At 39.5% G+C, this 16,895-nt stretch overlaps 1 protein-coding gene across 5 annotated transcripts in view; it reads right to left on the reverse strand.

The window, feature by feature from the left end:
* LYST (lysosomal trafficking regulator) overlaps positions 1–16,895 on the reverse strand; it is a 171,071-nt gene that overhangs the window by 73,158 nt on the left and 81,018 nt on the right. For all 5 annotated transcript variants that reach the window (XM_019746974.2, XM_074316725.1, XM_019746975.2 and 2 more), the window contains exons 19-23: positions 16,062–16,211; positions 12,661–12,798; positions 6,971–7,169; positions 4,482–4,613; positions 801–1,389 (exon numbers count right to left, since the gene is read on the reverse strand). In XM_019746974.2, coding sequence (XP_019602533.2) covers positions 801–1,389; positions 4,482–4,613; positions 6,971–7,169; positions 12,661–12,798; positions 16,062–16,211 — 1,208 coding nt within the window. The remainder of the gene's footprint in view (positions 1–800; positions 1,390–4,481; positions 4,614–6,970; positions 7,170–12,660; positions 12,799–16,061; positions 16,212–16,895) is intronic.

Here is a 16,895-nt window from a genome sequence, read left to right on the forward strand (position 1 = left end):
TTCTGAGAAATGCGTCATTAGGCGATTTCATCATTGTGTGAACATCATAGAGTGACCTACACAAACCTGGACGGTACAGCCTACTACACACCTAGGCAGTACAGTACACCACCATCGTATATGTGGTCTATCATTGACCAAAACATTGTTATGTGGTACATGACCGTAGTAATAATTTCAACATGTGAAACAGAAGTTACAACGTTTAAACAATATTTCCTGATTTACCTGTGATTAACAAATTTGCCATCTGTTTTTATCACCAGTATTTTCTAGGCGTATGTCTACTAAACACTGTTCTATTCTCCATGAAGTCCGATACCGTAGTCGCTAGCCACTTATGCTATTTAAACGATTTAAAATTAAATAAAAAATTCAGTTCCTCCGTTGCATGAGCCACATTGCAAGTGCTCAATAGACACAAGTGGCCAATGTCTACTATATTGGACAGCACAGGTAAAGCATTTTCATCATCACTGACAGCGCTACTTGAGATGCTTCTGGAAACAATAAATCTTTATAATTTCCCTGAACTGAAGAGTTTTTCTCTAATAACCATAAAGAATTAAATATACCACAAGATTTTTTTTCTTTGAGATCTATTTATGGTTTAGCCTTTGGTTAAATATGGAATTCAATATTATCTAGCATTAAAATAAAGAGAAAGGTATCTTTCTGTTTGTCCTTAATACGAATATAATATTGTATGAAGTGACATAACGAAGACATTTCTAGAAGTGTAGAGATTCTTCAAAGAATAGTAAAAATGTGGAAAGGGACATGCAAAAACAAGCGAGTACCTGTGAGCACCTGTAGTTCGGCTGTAGTTTGGCTCATAACCAAGAGGGAAGGCAAAACTTTCCCAAACCTCAGTGTTCCCATCAACAAGAGTTGGCCAACGGCCGAGGGCTGCAGACCCATTCTGTGAAGGAAAAGCCAGCCCTAGGCTTGCAACAGTGCTGTGGCTTCGCTGGAATGAGGCCAGTCCCTGCAGGTAATCAGGTCGGCGTGGGCAGGACTCATCCCCAGTGCTGTCATCGTCTGATCTGAGTTCTGCTCCCAACTCTTTATGATCTGCTTTGACCACCGGAAATTCCAATGTCCCTTTGGGGACACCATTGACAGAGGCTTGTCCTGAAAGGCCAGCTTCCATCTCACAGATGGTTTTTGCAGACTCACAGCTACTGATGAATGAGTCCTCTGGGCCTTTTTTCAGTGTCTCGGAACTCCCCTGAGGATTCCATTTCACTGGCTGGGGAGCAACACAACCCGAACTTCCGGTCAGTCTTTGTGGCTGCATTAGAGGAGAAGTAGAAAGTACTGGCAGGCTTTGAGAGCGCCGCAGGCTGGCAACCGTCCATGGAGGGATAACAGTGGAGGAACCGTTTCCTGGAAAAGTAGATAGAAAAATATCACCTAAAAGTCTGTTAGGTGGGACCCCTCCTTTTCTGCACTGTCACAGCCATGGCAGTAACCCGTTCACCCAGCGACATTAAAGAGCCCATACAGGTCAAGATTCCTAGTAACTAATGCTTGAAATTCTTAAGTGCCAATAAAAAAAAGATTCAAAAAAAAATTCTTACGTGCCCAAACAATTTTTCTTTTAACTAATTTTTATTCAAATTTTCCAAAACTGTATCTTTTCCTGTCTCCCTAACAAAATACAGTATTGACTGAATAACTCAAAATCATTAGGGTTGATGGTTCTACTGTAGTGAAATGAAGTGAATTAAGAAAAACCTAATTTACCTGCAGTCACTAGGATGCAGTTTGATATAATGAAAGAGTGTGGACTTTGCAGCCAGCTAGACCTGGGTTCATGTAATAGGTCCGTTAGGTGGCCTTGGGCACACCAGTTAATTATATGAGTGTTAGTTTCTGCAAATGTCCAATGAGGGTTTGGAACACTGACTTTGAAGGTTGCTTTAAAGGTTAAGTGAGATCACATTTGTGATGAACCCAGCACAGTGCCTGGCAAAGAACAGGTGCTCGATAAAAGGCAGTAATAGTTGTGCTTGTTGTTATAACTAGACTAAATGGCCCTAGGCCATTCTCTAGCTCCTCCATTTCTGCAGTCACTTCTTGCTGCTATTAATATTAGTGAGAAATGACAGTTTTTTTCTGTTGTTGCTACAGCTCTCATATGTGCAGCTTCTAATATTCTATGCAGGAGACCAGGAAAGTCACTCATTCTAAGTGCCTTAGACGGAAGTGAATGCTACTCAAGGTGTGCTCTGTGGACCACCGGGGTGGGCATCAGCGCCACCTGTGTGACTATTAGAAATGCACATTCTCAGGCTCCACCCTGGATCTACTGAATCAGAATGGATGAGGGGGAGCCCAGGGGCCCAAGGGGCTGCATTTTAACAAGCTCTCCAGCTGAATTTTTTGCATGTTAAAACTTGAGAAGCCCTGATATAGAATAAATAGGCACTGAATGAACTGCTGTAGGGCATCAAATTTATGGCAAAAAAATAGCTCAGAAGTTTTTCCTCATTGTTTCTGGATTTTGGCAGGAAGGCTAAGGCTGCCAAGAGCTTCTGTTCAAAAGATTTAGAAAAAATGGGGGGAATGACTATATTTGAAAATGTTTCAGAGTGATGCACAATGATTTTAAAAATTGACATTTGCTATAAAATTCCAAATAAAATAATTAATTTTAATAATAATAATTAAAACATAGCCATAAAATATTGTCATAAGAGGCCATAAACTGTGCTAGAGAATAACTGAAACACTTTGGGGGAGAAACAAACTGGAGATCAATGCCTGTACATCTTGTCCTGTCTGTACATATGGCTACCTTACCTGCACTGTTTAATAATTTGTATTGGAGACAGTGACAAGATAAGGGACAGATAATAAAAGCAAAGCTTCAGTGTGGAAGAGGACAGCAGTCAGGAAAGGAAGATGCACAGCCAGTTCACAACCAGGAGACACATACCTATTTTTTCTCTTTTTAACAGTCGGGATGAGATAGTCTGTTAGGAGTAAATTAGGAAGACAGAAAAGCACCGTAAGCTTAAAGACTTGAACATACTTGCTGTGGAAATAGAAGAGGGAATTGCTTCTGAACATACAGAAAAATTACAAGGCAGCCAACATAAAAAGGCCAGCATCCGTGGGAGACCCTATAACGGCAGGAATCCTCAACAATTACTTTCTCTAGCAGCTTTCAGCAGTGTGAGGATGGTTATATTGAGGCAAGATTAGGGTTTTTCAGGTCAAGAATGCCAAAAGGCCAAGAGAACAAGGAAACAGAAGATAGTATCATGAAAACTACTGGCTAAAGGGATCCAGGCTGAAAGGGAACTTGGGAGATGACCAAGAAACCAGGAAGATAGGAGATTGTGACTGGAGGGTGGACACTGGAGTTTCAGAGGTGGGACGTGTTCCTGCTGATGATGAAGTCCAGGACAGATGCAGGCATATTAGCAGATAAAGTCACAGGAAAGGTCCCAGAGCCAATGGCTGTGAGGCTGGAGCACTGACCGGCCAATCGCATGGCGTGTGAAGTTGTCTAGAACGATGAGTTTAGGTACGAACGAGAGAGTAAGCCAAACAAATGTGGATGGAAAATGGGCCACAGGTTAAACCTGACAAGCTCAGGAGACTGAAAATAACCACATAGGAAGGCGTGAACATAAAAATTCCTAACTAAGGTGGGCCATGGCAGGAAGTCGCATCTTCAGCCTGAAGCTTCCTTCATAAGGTCAATCTCTACCTTAAGTGAGCATGTCTATTGTCTTTTTGCACCTAAGATAACATCCTTAGAATGTTAGTAGTCCTGGTTTCGGACCAGAGCAGGAAACTACAGAATGCCTCATTATTATTCTTGTTTCCTGATTACCATCTCTATGTGCTGTGAAAAGTGAACTATTGACAACCCTGTACTCCCCTATGTGAAAGAAGGACCTGTCTCTCCAATCTACTTTTATCCAATCCCAGAGATTTCCCTGCTTTGCTTTCTCCCACCCCCTAAATCCCCTTAATTTCACGTAATCCTCCTCCTTTGATTCTACTTATAAAATAAGTGCAAACCACCATTTTGAGAAGCATTTTCTCAGTCCGTTGAGATTTTGCTTCTGGGCAATTGTCGTCAGTTTGGCTCAAATATAATCTTATAAGCTTTTTCTTAAACTGGTTGTTTCTTTTGTCGACACAAACTTTTGAAGACAGTGGGAAAATAAATTAGCAATTCAATGAAATACAAATGACTATGATAAGACTGAACAGAGAGCTGCAGAGCAAGATGGCACAAGCCCTACCCATTTCCCAGAGCATCTCTTGTTATATTGAGAGTCATGATACCAGAAGGCAGTGATTCCTTAAATATATTCTATAATTTTTAAGTTTAACCTTCCACTTATTTAGTCTGAATATCAGGTGATACTATACTGCCAAAACACGGACACTTACGTACCTATTAATATTCAGAACTAAATTGGGAAGGGTTATACTTTCGTTCTTGTTATTTTTACCTTCAGGTGGTGAAGCGGTAAAAGCAGACGGGCTTATTAGCATCAGTTCAGGGCTGGGGGCAGCCTTCCCACTGCCGCTGGAATGCCTCAGGTGCATGATCGACTCTACTTTCTCCTGGAAGATCTTGCCATCTAGAATCGAAAAAAAATTTGACGCAGTAGAATATTTAAAAAGGATTAAAAAAAATTAACTTTAAAAGCAAATCATTAAATACAAAGTTTTACAAACAGATGTTCAAAGTGAAAAAAGTACTGCATACTTTATACATATTTGATCTGTGAGTACATCTGACAATTTCTTACTATAGATTTTTTTGTTGATAACTAGCCATAGTAACTCCTATTTTCCTTGAATTCTGGCTGTACTTATAGTTATTTCTATAGTTGAACAGCTTACTGTTCATTTTTTATGTTAATCTGATCTCTCTAAAGAGACTGTTCATCTCTTCATTCATTGAGGAAAGGACTGTGTCTTATGTTTTTATACATCCCATTCAATGTTCAAAATGACTCCAAAATTGATACCTACAGCTTAATCTTCCTTTCTGAGCTTCATACTTATAAATTCAATTGACTTCTTAAGCGCACCACAAATGCAACAATCTAAACCTGAATCATCTTTCTGCCCTAAATTCATTCCTCCTGTTTTGTTTGCTGGTTTGTTTGGTAGAAGCCCCCATTTCCCAAGTAAAAACCTGGAGCCACTTTTGACCACTACCTTTCCTTTACCTACATGAAGTCAGTCTCCAGGTTCTACTGACTTTATTTCCTGTTTCTTGAACTCTTCCATCCCTAGCACAGTGCTATAGTGCAGGCTCCTAACACCTCTTACCTGGATTATTGTCACAGACTCCTAAACGGTATCCGTGACGGACATCTGGTCACCCTCAAATTCATGTTACTACCAGAATTCTACCAAATGTCATCCCCTGCTTAACACCTTCCAGGGCCTGTGTTGCCTCCTTACCACTCTGGATCAAGTCCAAGCATCTTATCTCCACCATCTGTCCCCAGACCCTTTTCCAGCCTTTTTTTTTTACATTACACTTTAGCAACACCTGTTTCTCATAGCTCCCTATCAAGCTGTTTGCTTTGCCTGGGAGGCCCTTCCCTTCAACTCCTCCCCATCATTTAACACATTGCGTACGGCGGGGTTTAAATCCCTCGTGAAGATTCTCGTGATCCGTATGCAACGTGTTAAGACTCAGAGCACGTATCACCTCCTCCAGGAAGCATCCCCTTACCATGCTCTATGCTACCAGAAAACAAAATACTTATATCACTGTGCTTTCCACGTGGTGTAATTATGTGTTTATGCCTCACTCCCCTCTCCTAGGCTGTGAGCTCCTTAAGGGATGGCACCATATTTTACCCATCTTTGCAATTACCCTGCTCTTAGAATCTTGACAGTACTTTATTCACTGCGTGTTGAATCTAACACAAAGTCATGCTGTCTAATTTCATTTGGATTTTACTGCTGCTGAATCGTTTTATTCATTTATCACATTCCTTAAAACGGCTGTTTACAACCAGTTTTCCCCTCTAAATTTACTGTTTAGCTTCCTCATAGTATAGTCTTGCTTGCTTTCTTACCACGTTACATTTTCCTGGTTCTTTTAGAACTCTAATTATTCCATCTTTTCCTTATACTGATGACTCTTTCTCATCCCACCCTCCAAATAGTACTAATACCAATAGTTCTATCCTGAGCTTCCATTCTCCTTCCCTTGCTCCACTTGTCTTCAGTGGTCGCATCTATTTTTAGAGCTTCAACTCCTTCTATGTGGGTTGTTTCTCTTTCCTGAATTTTACTGCAATAATTTACTTACACCACATCCCTCGGCTCAAAACAAACAGACACAAAACAAAACCCTTCAATGACCTCTAACTAGAATGTTACAAGTTTAAATTCTCTGGCCTTACATTCAAGAATCCAATTAATACGACCTTAGAGGGAAAAAAGAAAGGATGGTCGCAAACGATATTTATGGTATTGCTCACTACTCCTTTACAGAGCCCCTATATTTAGGTAAAAGTCATTAGTCTTTATTTTCTCTATTTTTCCTTCCTTTACATCATTCTCTTCACCTGGAATGCTAGTTCTTCAATCTACCTATCAAACTCTATCTAAATTCTTCAAAGTCCATGTCATACATGTAAATTAAATCTTCTCTCACCACAGCTGTCTGATGAAACCTTCACTCCTCTGAAATCTAATTAGTTCTTCTTTTGCGTCTATTGGGTACTTACCAAATATTGTTTCTTACTATAGTTTAGTATATGTTTCCCCGTGGCATTTAAGCCCTCTGAAGGCAGAGACCGTGTCTGGTTCATGTCATAGCCCTCTGCCCTGTCCCAACCCCAGTATGTAATTAGGGTAGTTTCTAGCACACAGAGGCCATTCAGTGAATATCATACAAATGTGGACGAAATGGGAAGAAAAACAAAAATGGAGATAGCCAAGATCTAACAAAAAAGATTATACCTACCTATGTGCAAAGAAAAGTAGAAGTTTGTGGGGTTGTGACAAACGTAAGTATTAGTAGGAGGGTGAACTGCTAAAAGGAAATTGAAGATAATTGTCAATAATTCCAAGTCTGGAGGAGATCCAAGGACTTCTGCTATAATTTTCACAAATGATCTACAAACCTCTCGGGGCATGGATGTAAGCTGCCCCTCTTTGTGTTCCTGAAAAAATAAAAACCAAACTCCTTTTAGATTTAAAGAGAATTGTCAACTTAACCAACAGTTTTCATTTAAGCAAGATATTCCTTCTAAGATAGGATTGCGTTGGTTTACTTCTCTGGTCTGACCATATTTACCATTACATTGCATTTCTATTTCTCAATTCAAGGAATCCTGCTATTAAACACTCACTAAAACCAATGGCAATTCAATTCTAGCCCATTTATCTTAACCGACTGAGGCAAAGTCGTATTCTAGCACTCACAACCAGGGACTCAGCTGCCCACGTCTGCGTTCTGGCTCCTCCACTCACTAGCTGTGTGATTTGGGCACGTTCAATATCCCCACGCCTCAGGTGCTTTATATACTCTGGAGTCACCCCAGTGTTACTTCATGCGGTTGTTATAAGAATCAGTGACGTAAACTCTTAGACCAGTGCCTCACATGTGGTAAGCCCCACGTAAATGTCACTACCACTGGTGGCGTTATCACTACTGCCACTACTACAACTGCTGCTGCCACTATGGGATCAGAGGGGAAATTTCTGATAGACCAAGCCCATGACGTTAACACAGTGTTGCCCCAGTCTGCAAAGCGCTTTCTCACAGCAGCTGAGAGGTTTGATCCCTCATTTCTAGACTCTAAAGGCTCAAGGTGGTTACGTCTCTGAGCATGGAAACCACACAGAAAACGTGTAGGTAGTGCGGCCATGACTCACACTCGGACCTCGGCCTCTTTCTACTGCACCGCTGCCGGGAATAATGCCAACTCATTACTACAAGTAAAGATGGGTATAAGTAGATTATAGTCTCTAATCCCACCTCCCCTGTGGGTAGCAGCTGGCCTCCAGATGAAGGCAATGGGAGTTAAACTTCCTCATCTCCCCTCCCCCATATCCAAATATATGCTATATCTCAACAGCCACTCCTCTTCAGAAGTAAAATCTAGATGTTAACTTGGAAACAGTTCAGTCTGATTCAGATGTACTAAGAGAATACAGTGTACAGAAGAAGCACAAAACCCCTTTGCCAAGATCTCACAGCTGCCATGACCAGCCCAGGGTGACAACGCGGTCTCCTGGCTTCCAGTTCAGTGCAGTTTCTGCTACGACCCTCTGCACTTTTCTAAATCGTGTCCTTGTACCATCTCACTCTCCTGGTGGCCACCTCACTCATTCCTAACGCCATCCCAGCCCAGGTTTCCTCAATCTTGCCCTCTCTACTGACTCCTGACAAATAGTTGCTGGTATCCTATTTCTTAAAAAAAAGCACACACACAAAATCTATGAACTTGACCTGTAGGGATCTTTTTGTTAGCATTCTGCTAACATTCTGCTCTTTCCTTCTGGTGCTGGACTTTTAATCATTTATTCTCACCGCCTCCAGTCATTCCACTGCACACGCCGTCGCCTAAAGTCCCCGACATCTGGCTCTTCTTCATCTAATGAAATTCTGCCAGCCATTCAGCACATCTAACTTAACGGTCCTTTATGCTACGTGTTCGTTAAATTTTCTATATTATTTGGCATAGAGACCACCTCTTTCGTGGCAGGTTCTTCTCCTCTGCCCACCTTGGCTTTCACTTTACTGAGTTTCCTGGTTCTTCTCTCACCTCTTCGATGACTCTTTCCATATCCCTTTCTTTCACCTGGAAAATGGACGTTTCCTGAAGTGCATGATCCTCTCACTACATTTATTTCTCTTTAGTGCTTACCTATCCCCATGGCTTCACTCTTACACCAGTAGAGACCATTCCCAATGTCATTGTCTAAGTCTTCTCCCCAGTTCCAATCTTGCACATCTCAGTACCTAGCCGTCACTGCCACTGAATGTCCCCCTGTAATCTCAAATGCAGAGGGTTTAAAGGACAAAACTGGCACGTGCCATTCTTCTCTCTTGAATGATGCTATCATTCTTATAGTCCTCCAGTATGAAAGTTTACATTATATATTTGATTCTCCTGCAGCTTCTACTTAGACAGAATCAAGACCCATTAATTCTGCCTTTACAATCTCCTTCATATTTGCTCCCTACTTTTATCCTCCCATTCTTATCACCAAAGTTCAGGTTCTTTAGACTGTACTCAAGACCTAATAAGACCACCTCACATCCAATATACTACCAATTTATTGAACTTCCTTAAATACTCTGAGATACCTTAAAGGTAACAATTAAGTTTATTTCTTTATGCACTTCCCACAATACCTATCAGAAGCTATTCTTAATAAATAATTGTTAATTTGATAAATAGACTCTTTAAATGAAAAAGGATGAGGAATATATTTTTCAGGAAAGGGAATTGGTATCTGGATTTTTCTAGCATTTTTAGAAATAATATGGATGTAAGAATATATATTGAAATCTCCAAATTTATACATGTTACTTTTCTGACATGAACAGACTGAATAAGAACTTCACACTGTCATATGAACTCACTGAAACTGGCCAAGTTTCAAAATGGATATGCAAAACTGATGCACAAACGATACATGAAATATTCAGTAAGCAAGAGATCTGAGAGCATTTTACTGTATTCTAGAAGACAACAGTCCAATTTACCACAGGGGCCAAGAAAGGCAATAAACATTTTTGATTTTGCTTTTTTAGGATTCATTCATTCAACAACACTTACTGGGTGGGTGCCTGTATGTGCCAGGAACTGGGATTACAGTGTGATCAACAAAAATATTATTCCTGTCCTCAGATGGTGTGGGGAAGATGTTAGGAAAATTCACCTTCATTGGCTGATATAGCTTCCAGAGCTGATACAGCTTCATTGTTTCATTTTGTCTGTTTCTCCCTCATGAGGTGATGGTAGTTCTCTCATGAGGTGATGGTTTGGTTTGTCTTCATAAGGTGATGGTAGTTCCCTTATATAAGGTGATGGTTAGGGTTAGCTTTTTGTTCCCTCACATGAGGTGCTGTTGTTTTTCTCCTCATGTGAGGTGATGGTTAGCTTAGGGTTAAGAAAATTCTCCCTCATCTCATCCCTGGCAGGAGAGATATGGGATAATACTGTTTTCTGTATCACCTACATCACCAGATGAGGTGAAGAAGTAACTAAGTTACATCAGAGTGACGTAACAGGCATGTTGACAGGCTTTGGAAGGCTTTGGGCCAATGTTCCCAGGTGAGAACAGTAGGTATTGTTTGTCCAAATGATCCGGCTTATCCTTCAGCCGGATAAGCCACATTTTTATCACAGTAACTGCCGACCCTCCCGGAACTGACCATTCCCTGCTGAGGTGGGGGAGGCTGGAACAAGAAACTTGGCTCAAAAATACGTCTGAAGAGCTATATAAGACAGACCTCAGATGGCAGTGCATTGGTCATTCGTCATCATTCTGGCATTGGCACTGGGAACTTGTATGCAGCTTGCAGTATCAAGAAATGCCCTGACCTGCAGCCTGGTGAGGTCTGGCTGGTTCCTGACCTCTCCACTGTTGTTTCCCCACAGTTTGCTGAGCTTCTTTGGCATAACATTGTTATCAATCTGTATAGTTTAGTCTGAACTGCCTTTCTCGGGAACTTGTATGCAGCCTGCAGCATCAGGGGACTCCCTGATCTCCAGCCGCAGGCCAGGTGAGATCTGGTTAGTTCCTGACCTCTCCAGTGGTACTTTCCCACAGTTTTGATGAGCTTTTGGCATCTACTGTAATAGCTGCTATCCTATAAAATGTATTACTGCTTTTAGATGCTCCCTATTAACTTTCTTTGTATATTTGACCAAGTGATTTTTGATCAATAGCATATATATATATATATATATATATATATATGAAAACCTTTTAAACTTGTGTGTGTGTGTACTCCTTTGTTTTCCCCGCTTGTCATTACAGAAGGTTTACAGAGGGAAATAAATTATAATGCTATAAATGACAAAACTAACAAATTGTATATGTGCAGAGTGAGAACAAGCATAGAAAGGGGAAAGGTTGACTGAAATGAAAAGGGCAGGGAGGGCTTCTCTCAGGAAGTAAATTTAAAGTTGAGGCAGAAAGGACAGGCAGGAGCTGGCCAGATGGAAGGAATGGATCGATAACTTTCAACTCTCAGAAGGAATATCACGTGCCCTGAGGTGGGTAAAGGGTCACTGTTGAAGGAAGAGAAAGAAAGCGTGTGTGTGTGTGTGTGTGTGTGTGTGTGTGTGTGTGTGTATGGGAGCTGCAGTGGCATAAAATGAGGCTGGAGTGGCAGCAGATCACACAAGCCTTATAGATATTGTCACAGCTTTTGGATTTTATGCCAAGTACAATGAAAAGTCACTAGTGCCACCAAAACAGGCATTAAAAACATAAAGAAAATATTACTGACGCCATGGAACATCCATATTCATCTGACTTGACCGAGTTCTAATAGATGCTCAGACACTGAACAAACAGATGGACAAACTTGAAAGAGCCCAATACACCAAACAAGCTGACAAAAGGATATCTGTGAAGGCAGAGAAAAAAATGTAACTGCCGTGTTTCCCCGAAAATAAGACCTAGCTGGACAATGGGCTCTAATGCATCTTTTGGAGCAAAAATATAAGACCCGGTCTTATTTTGCTATAAGACCGAGTCTTTGATATGATATGATATAATAAATATAATATAATACGGGGCCTTATATTAATTTTTTGCTCCAAAAGACGCATTAGAGTTGATTGTCCAGCTAGGCCAGGGGTGTCCAAACTTTTTTCAACATTTTTCACCAAGGGCCGTATGTGGTAAAATACACAAATAGCCGGGCCACTCACTCGAGGTGAAGTACGTATTGCCTCACCTGGTTTATTTAATTAAACTAAATATATTTTTGGAATTTGCTGTGGGCCAATTAACAATAGATCATGGGCTGCAGTTGGCCCGTGGGCCGCAGTTTGGACACCCCTGGGCTAGGCCTTATTTTCGGGGAAACAGGTAGAAGCCAGACCACAGCACAGACACTAAAATGCAACTGGTGAAGTCAGTGCCACTTTTCAACATAATATTTTGGATCTATTTTCAACATACTAATTCTAGCACACATAATAGCTCTTCAGCCAATACATACTTATAACAATACATACTTGTACTTGTTATTTAAGGACTGTGAAAACAAGTTTTAGTTAGCAATAATCGTGCCTCAGATAAACCTTCTTGCCTACAATACCGCCACCATGCAAGCTTGGAACAAGCTAAAATTTCACTATAGTTGATGTTCAAAAGACGACAAAATTATTATTATATCCCAATAGAAAGGAGAATCTCAGAATTCATAATTGTTGTTCTTTTGTAATTGAGTTAGGAACAATGACAGTGTGAAGATCAAGCTCTAAGAGGCAGGGGTTGAAAAACTCCTATATTATTTGTTAAACAAGGGATCTGGGAGAACAGGGAAGATAGAAAAGAGAAAAATTCTATTGGAAGTCCCACAGAAATTTGATTCCATTGGAAGTCCCACAAAAATTTGATTCCATTAAACAGGAGTAACTGCAGAAAATATCTCCAAAAGTAAAGCTACATGAAAAGTACCTGCAAAACCTGACAAGTCAGCAGAAAGTGATGAACGACTCGTGCTTTCAGTAACTGCTTGACATTCAGCATCTGCTGCTGGTGATCAGCTCGGATGAGCATCTCCAGAGCCGCTAGCAGGGTTTCCCAAACACCTTGCTGAGAAGAGAAACACGCACACCAATCAGCACATAGTTACTGAAAAACATGCTACGTGCTTTTTAAAAGACACACAGCATATCAGTTTAAGATTATGTATATATTCAGGGTCAAAGATTAAATTTGTCCGAAAAGGAAATCTTAAAATTTATTCCCAATTTTTTGGTCAATATTTCATTTTCTAAATACTTATATTAAATGCAGTATTACATTAGGTGCTTTAGTACATTAACTTTTCTGTGGCATTAAATGTATGTAATATTTTCGAAGGTGAATTATCTTGAGATTTATTCAATACAGACCATGACACCTTACCAATATAATTGTTGAAAAATAATTTATTTTCAAAGAGCATTATTAAAAATGTATAAACTTCAATGCTAATTTGTGCAGGCAGCATTTAATCAAATAATTTTAGAACAAATTATACTAAATTGAAAGTCACTGACAATATGAAAATTCTGCATTTTTGGATTAATTTACTTTTAAGGCCAAATGATAGAATTTTCTGCACAATTACAAACTGTGCATCTTCAAACAGTACTTAGCATCCTTTTAATGTACCTTAAAATGCTTCTTCCATACTGAATCAATCTTAACTTATCCATAATAATAGAGAAAAAGGAATCTTATACAGATAACAAATACTGAAAAGATAATCTTCATTTTATTACCCCAAATGATCTTTCAACAAAGCTGTTAACAAACAGCAAAATTAACTGGCTTGGGCTACAGGTTTTGCCCTTCCTGCTGCCATTATCTGATGGTAATGGACAATAAGAAGCCCAAGGAATTGACAGTTTTATCACACTATTCTAACCATGGCCTCTCTCTTCATAAGATTGGGCCAAGATGCCTGAAAAAAATTGCATATGAAAACTGGAAGACAAGGCAGCCCAAGTATGAAAACTTGATTCAGGTCTGAAAAACAGTATGAAATAAAATAGTACCAAAGTAAACAAACACCCACAACGAAAAAACAAACTCAGTTAAAAAACAATTAGGAAAAAAAACCATGGAAGTATTTGTATCACTTTTGAATTCAATAAAATTTTTTGGTTTTTTTAATCAAACAACCACAAATTAGCAACCTCCTTTGAAATACTAAAACAATTGCCTAACATTTATTAGTTTCAATCTTCCAATCTACCGATTCTTTATTGTATGTCTAGATTTATACTGCCTTTGATCCAGTTTGTTACACCACATACTATCACTATGTTCATTTGCTTTCTCTCCTGGCAACATTGCACATATCTTTATGCATACATATATATGGAGTTTTTTAAATTCTGAAAATATTTATTCAGAATGAGAAAAGAAATCACAACAAATTACAAAATTTTAAAAACTGACAAATGCCATAAAATCCAGAAAAAGCAATAGTGAGGTTAGCTGCTTGACACAGCTCCATAATACTTTCCCCATGTGTTGTGGCAGCATAGTATTTGATTGCTTCCTCATACAACAGTAATTTTGTAAAATAATTTTCTAAAGAAAGAATAGAAAATTAATTCCATCTTTCCTTTAGCATGTTTGGTCAAAATTTATTTTTATTAATGATAAAATTAGAAAAGTTTCTTTCGGATTCACAAGTCATTACTGGTAATGAATAAATTTTGGGGGACTATTGTCAAATTTGGGAATAACCAATTTTTTAAAAATTCTAAAGGTATGAATTCACTTTGAATTGGTCTTTGTGTTTGATGAGAATGTTTTTATAATCTAAATTACTCTATAATCTACACTCTACAATAGAACTAAGCAGTCTGGATGAGCGTGTATTATGAAGACTGTTTAAAACCAGGGCAGACAGGAAACAGCCCTATATTCATTCCCTGACTGGGTCCTTGTGCAGACCAGCCCATCCATCCAGTGTTGAGATGTTGTGCCCAGACCTAAGAGAAAAGCATGCTCCTCGGTTTATGCCTACGAGGAAGAAGACTGCACAGCCTTGCCAGCATACAGCTCCCTGCCTCCTGGGCAACCTAGCTCCCCTACTCAGAAGTGTGTCCATTTCCCTCTCCTTGACCTGACTTCCCAGACTCTTAGCAGGGTCCCCTTCAGAGTTTATGAAAAACGCATGTCTCCAATTGACTCAAATGAGCCCCATGTTCTCTTGCTATTCCCAGACAGCCCAAGTTCTGATTCTGACCCTCCAGTTCAGCATTACTCATGGCTGCTCAAAACACTGCAGAGAAAATAATTTGTTCTGTTCTCCAGATGAATGATTAGATGAATATTTAAAAGTACAGGCCTTTCTGTGCAGGAAAGGAAACAATCAACAGAGTAAAAAGGCAACCTAGGAATGGGAGAAAATATCAGCAAACTATATATCAGAGAACAGATTAATATCCATAATATATAAAGAGCTCCTACAACTCAATAACCAAAAAATCCAATAATGCAATAAAAAAAATGGGCAAAGGACTTGAATGGGCATCTCTACAAAGAAGATATACAAATTGCCAACAGGTGCATGAAAAGATGCTCATCGTCACTCATCATCAGGGAAATGCAAGTCAAAACCACAATTAGACATCACATCACAACTAACAGAATGGCCACTACCAAAAAACCAGAGAATAACAATTGTTGGCCAGGATGCGGAGAAACTGAAACCCTGCACACTGTTGGTGGGATTGTAAAATGGTGCAGCTCTTACGGAAAATAGTATGGAGATCACTCAAAAAAATACAACCACTACATGATTCAGAAATCCTACTTCTGGGTATTTGTATTCAAAAGAATTGAAAACAGGATCTTGAAGAGACATTTGCACTCCCATGCTCATTGCAGCATTATTCACAGTATCCAAGAAGTGGAAGCAAACTAAATGTCCATCGACAAATAAATGGATAAAGAAAATGTGTTCTATACATACAAGTCTTTACTCAGTCTTTAAAAAGAAAGAAATAAATCTTGTCATATGCTACAATATAGATGAACCCTGAGGACATAATGCTAAGTGAGACAAGCCAATCACAAAAAGACAAATACTGAATGATTCCATTTATATGAGGTATCTGAAGTAATCAAACTCACAGAAACAGAAAGTAGAATGGTGGTTGCCAGGGTCTGGGGGAGGGGAGACGGGGAGTTGCTGTTCAATGGGGACAGTTTCAGTCAAGCAACATGAAGCAGTTTAGAGGTCTGCTGTACAACAAAGTGTATATAGTCACGGCTGTCCTGCACGCTTCAAAATCGTTAAGAGGGTAAATTTGCGTCATGTGTTTTTTTTACCATTAAAAAAAAGTACATGCCTCTGCTTTATTCCATATCTTCCAGTCAAGCAAAAGCTCCTCGAGCAGCTTAACATCTTGGATTATGGCATTAGACTCCACATCCAACTGAAACTCTCCATTCTCATTGATAAGAAGAATATCGTCACCACAGCAACCTTCAAGAAGGGTCTATGGAAAATTAGCATTAACACAAGATGCATTAATAATCAATTAATCCCAAAGTTCAACAGAAAACAGTAAACTTTCCATCTTAGCAATCATAACATTAAATTCAAAGGAAAACTGATGAATAAGTCAAAATTTCACAGAGTATCTTTAACTTGTTTTTGCAAAACAATTCAAATAATTAGAAAAACACAAACTTTCAAATGTTTGTATACGATTACCCAGTTTCAAACATGGGGTAAATTAAACCACACTCTATTTTCATTTTTTAAATTCAACAGATCTCTTAGGCTATACAACTTTTCCCCCAAAAGTGTAAGGACTCGTGCCACAAATTTATAGACGTCGACAGTGTAAAGAGTGAGGCGGTGGAGGCACACAAGTAGGTAGAGGTGTCATTTTTGCCTCAGGAGTAGTACCCTCAGAGAGAAATACTTTCACAATGTTACCAATCGCCTTTAGCCAGAAAGGTATTTAAATATATACTGACAGCTGGATCGTAATAAACACTAGTATGTCTTTAAAAAACTAAATCTATAGCAGCATGACCGCATGGAAATGGCAGAGCACTGGGTTTTCTCCCTGAACTGGGAGTTGAAACAAACAACAGTGCCTCTGAGGAGCTCAATTCCAACATGTACAGGGTGAGGGGCCAGCCTAGGAGACATCTCTGGGCTCATTCTGACC

This window comes from Rhinolophus sinicus, linkage group LG12 (assembly GCF_036562045.2).
Source record: "Rhinolophus sinicus isolate RSC01 linkage group LG12, ASM3656204v1, whole genome shotgun sequence".
NCBI classification, from domain to species: Eukaryota; Metazoa; Chordata; class Mammalia; order Chiroptera; family Rhinolophidae; genus Rhinolophus; species Rhinolophus sinicus.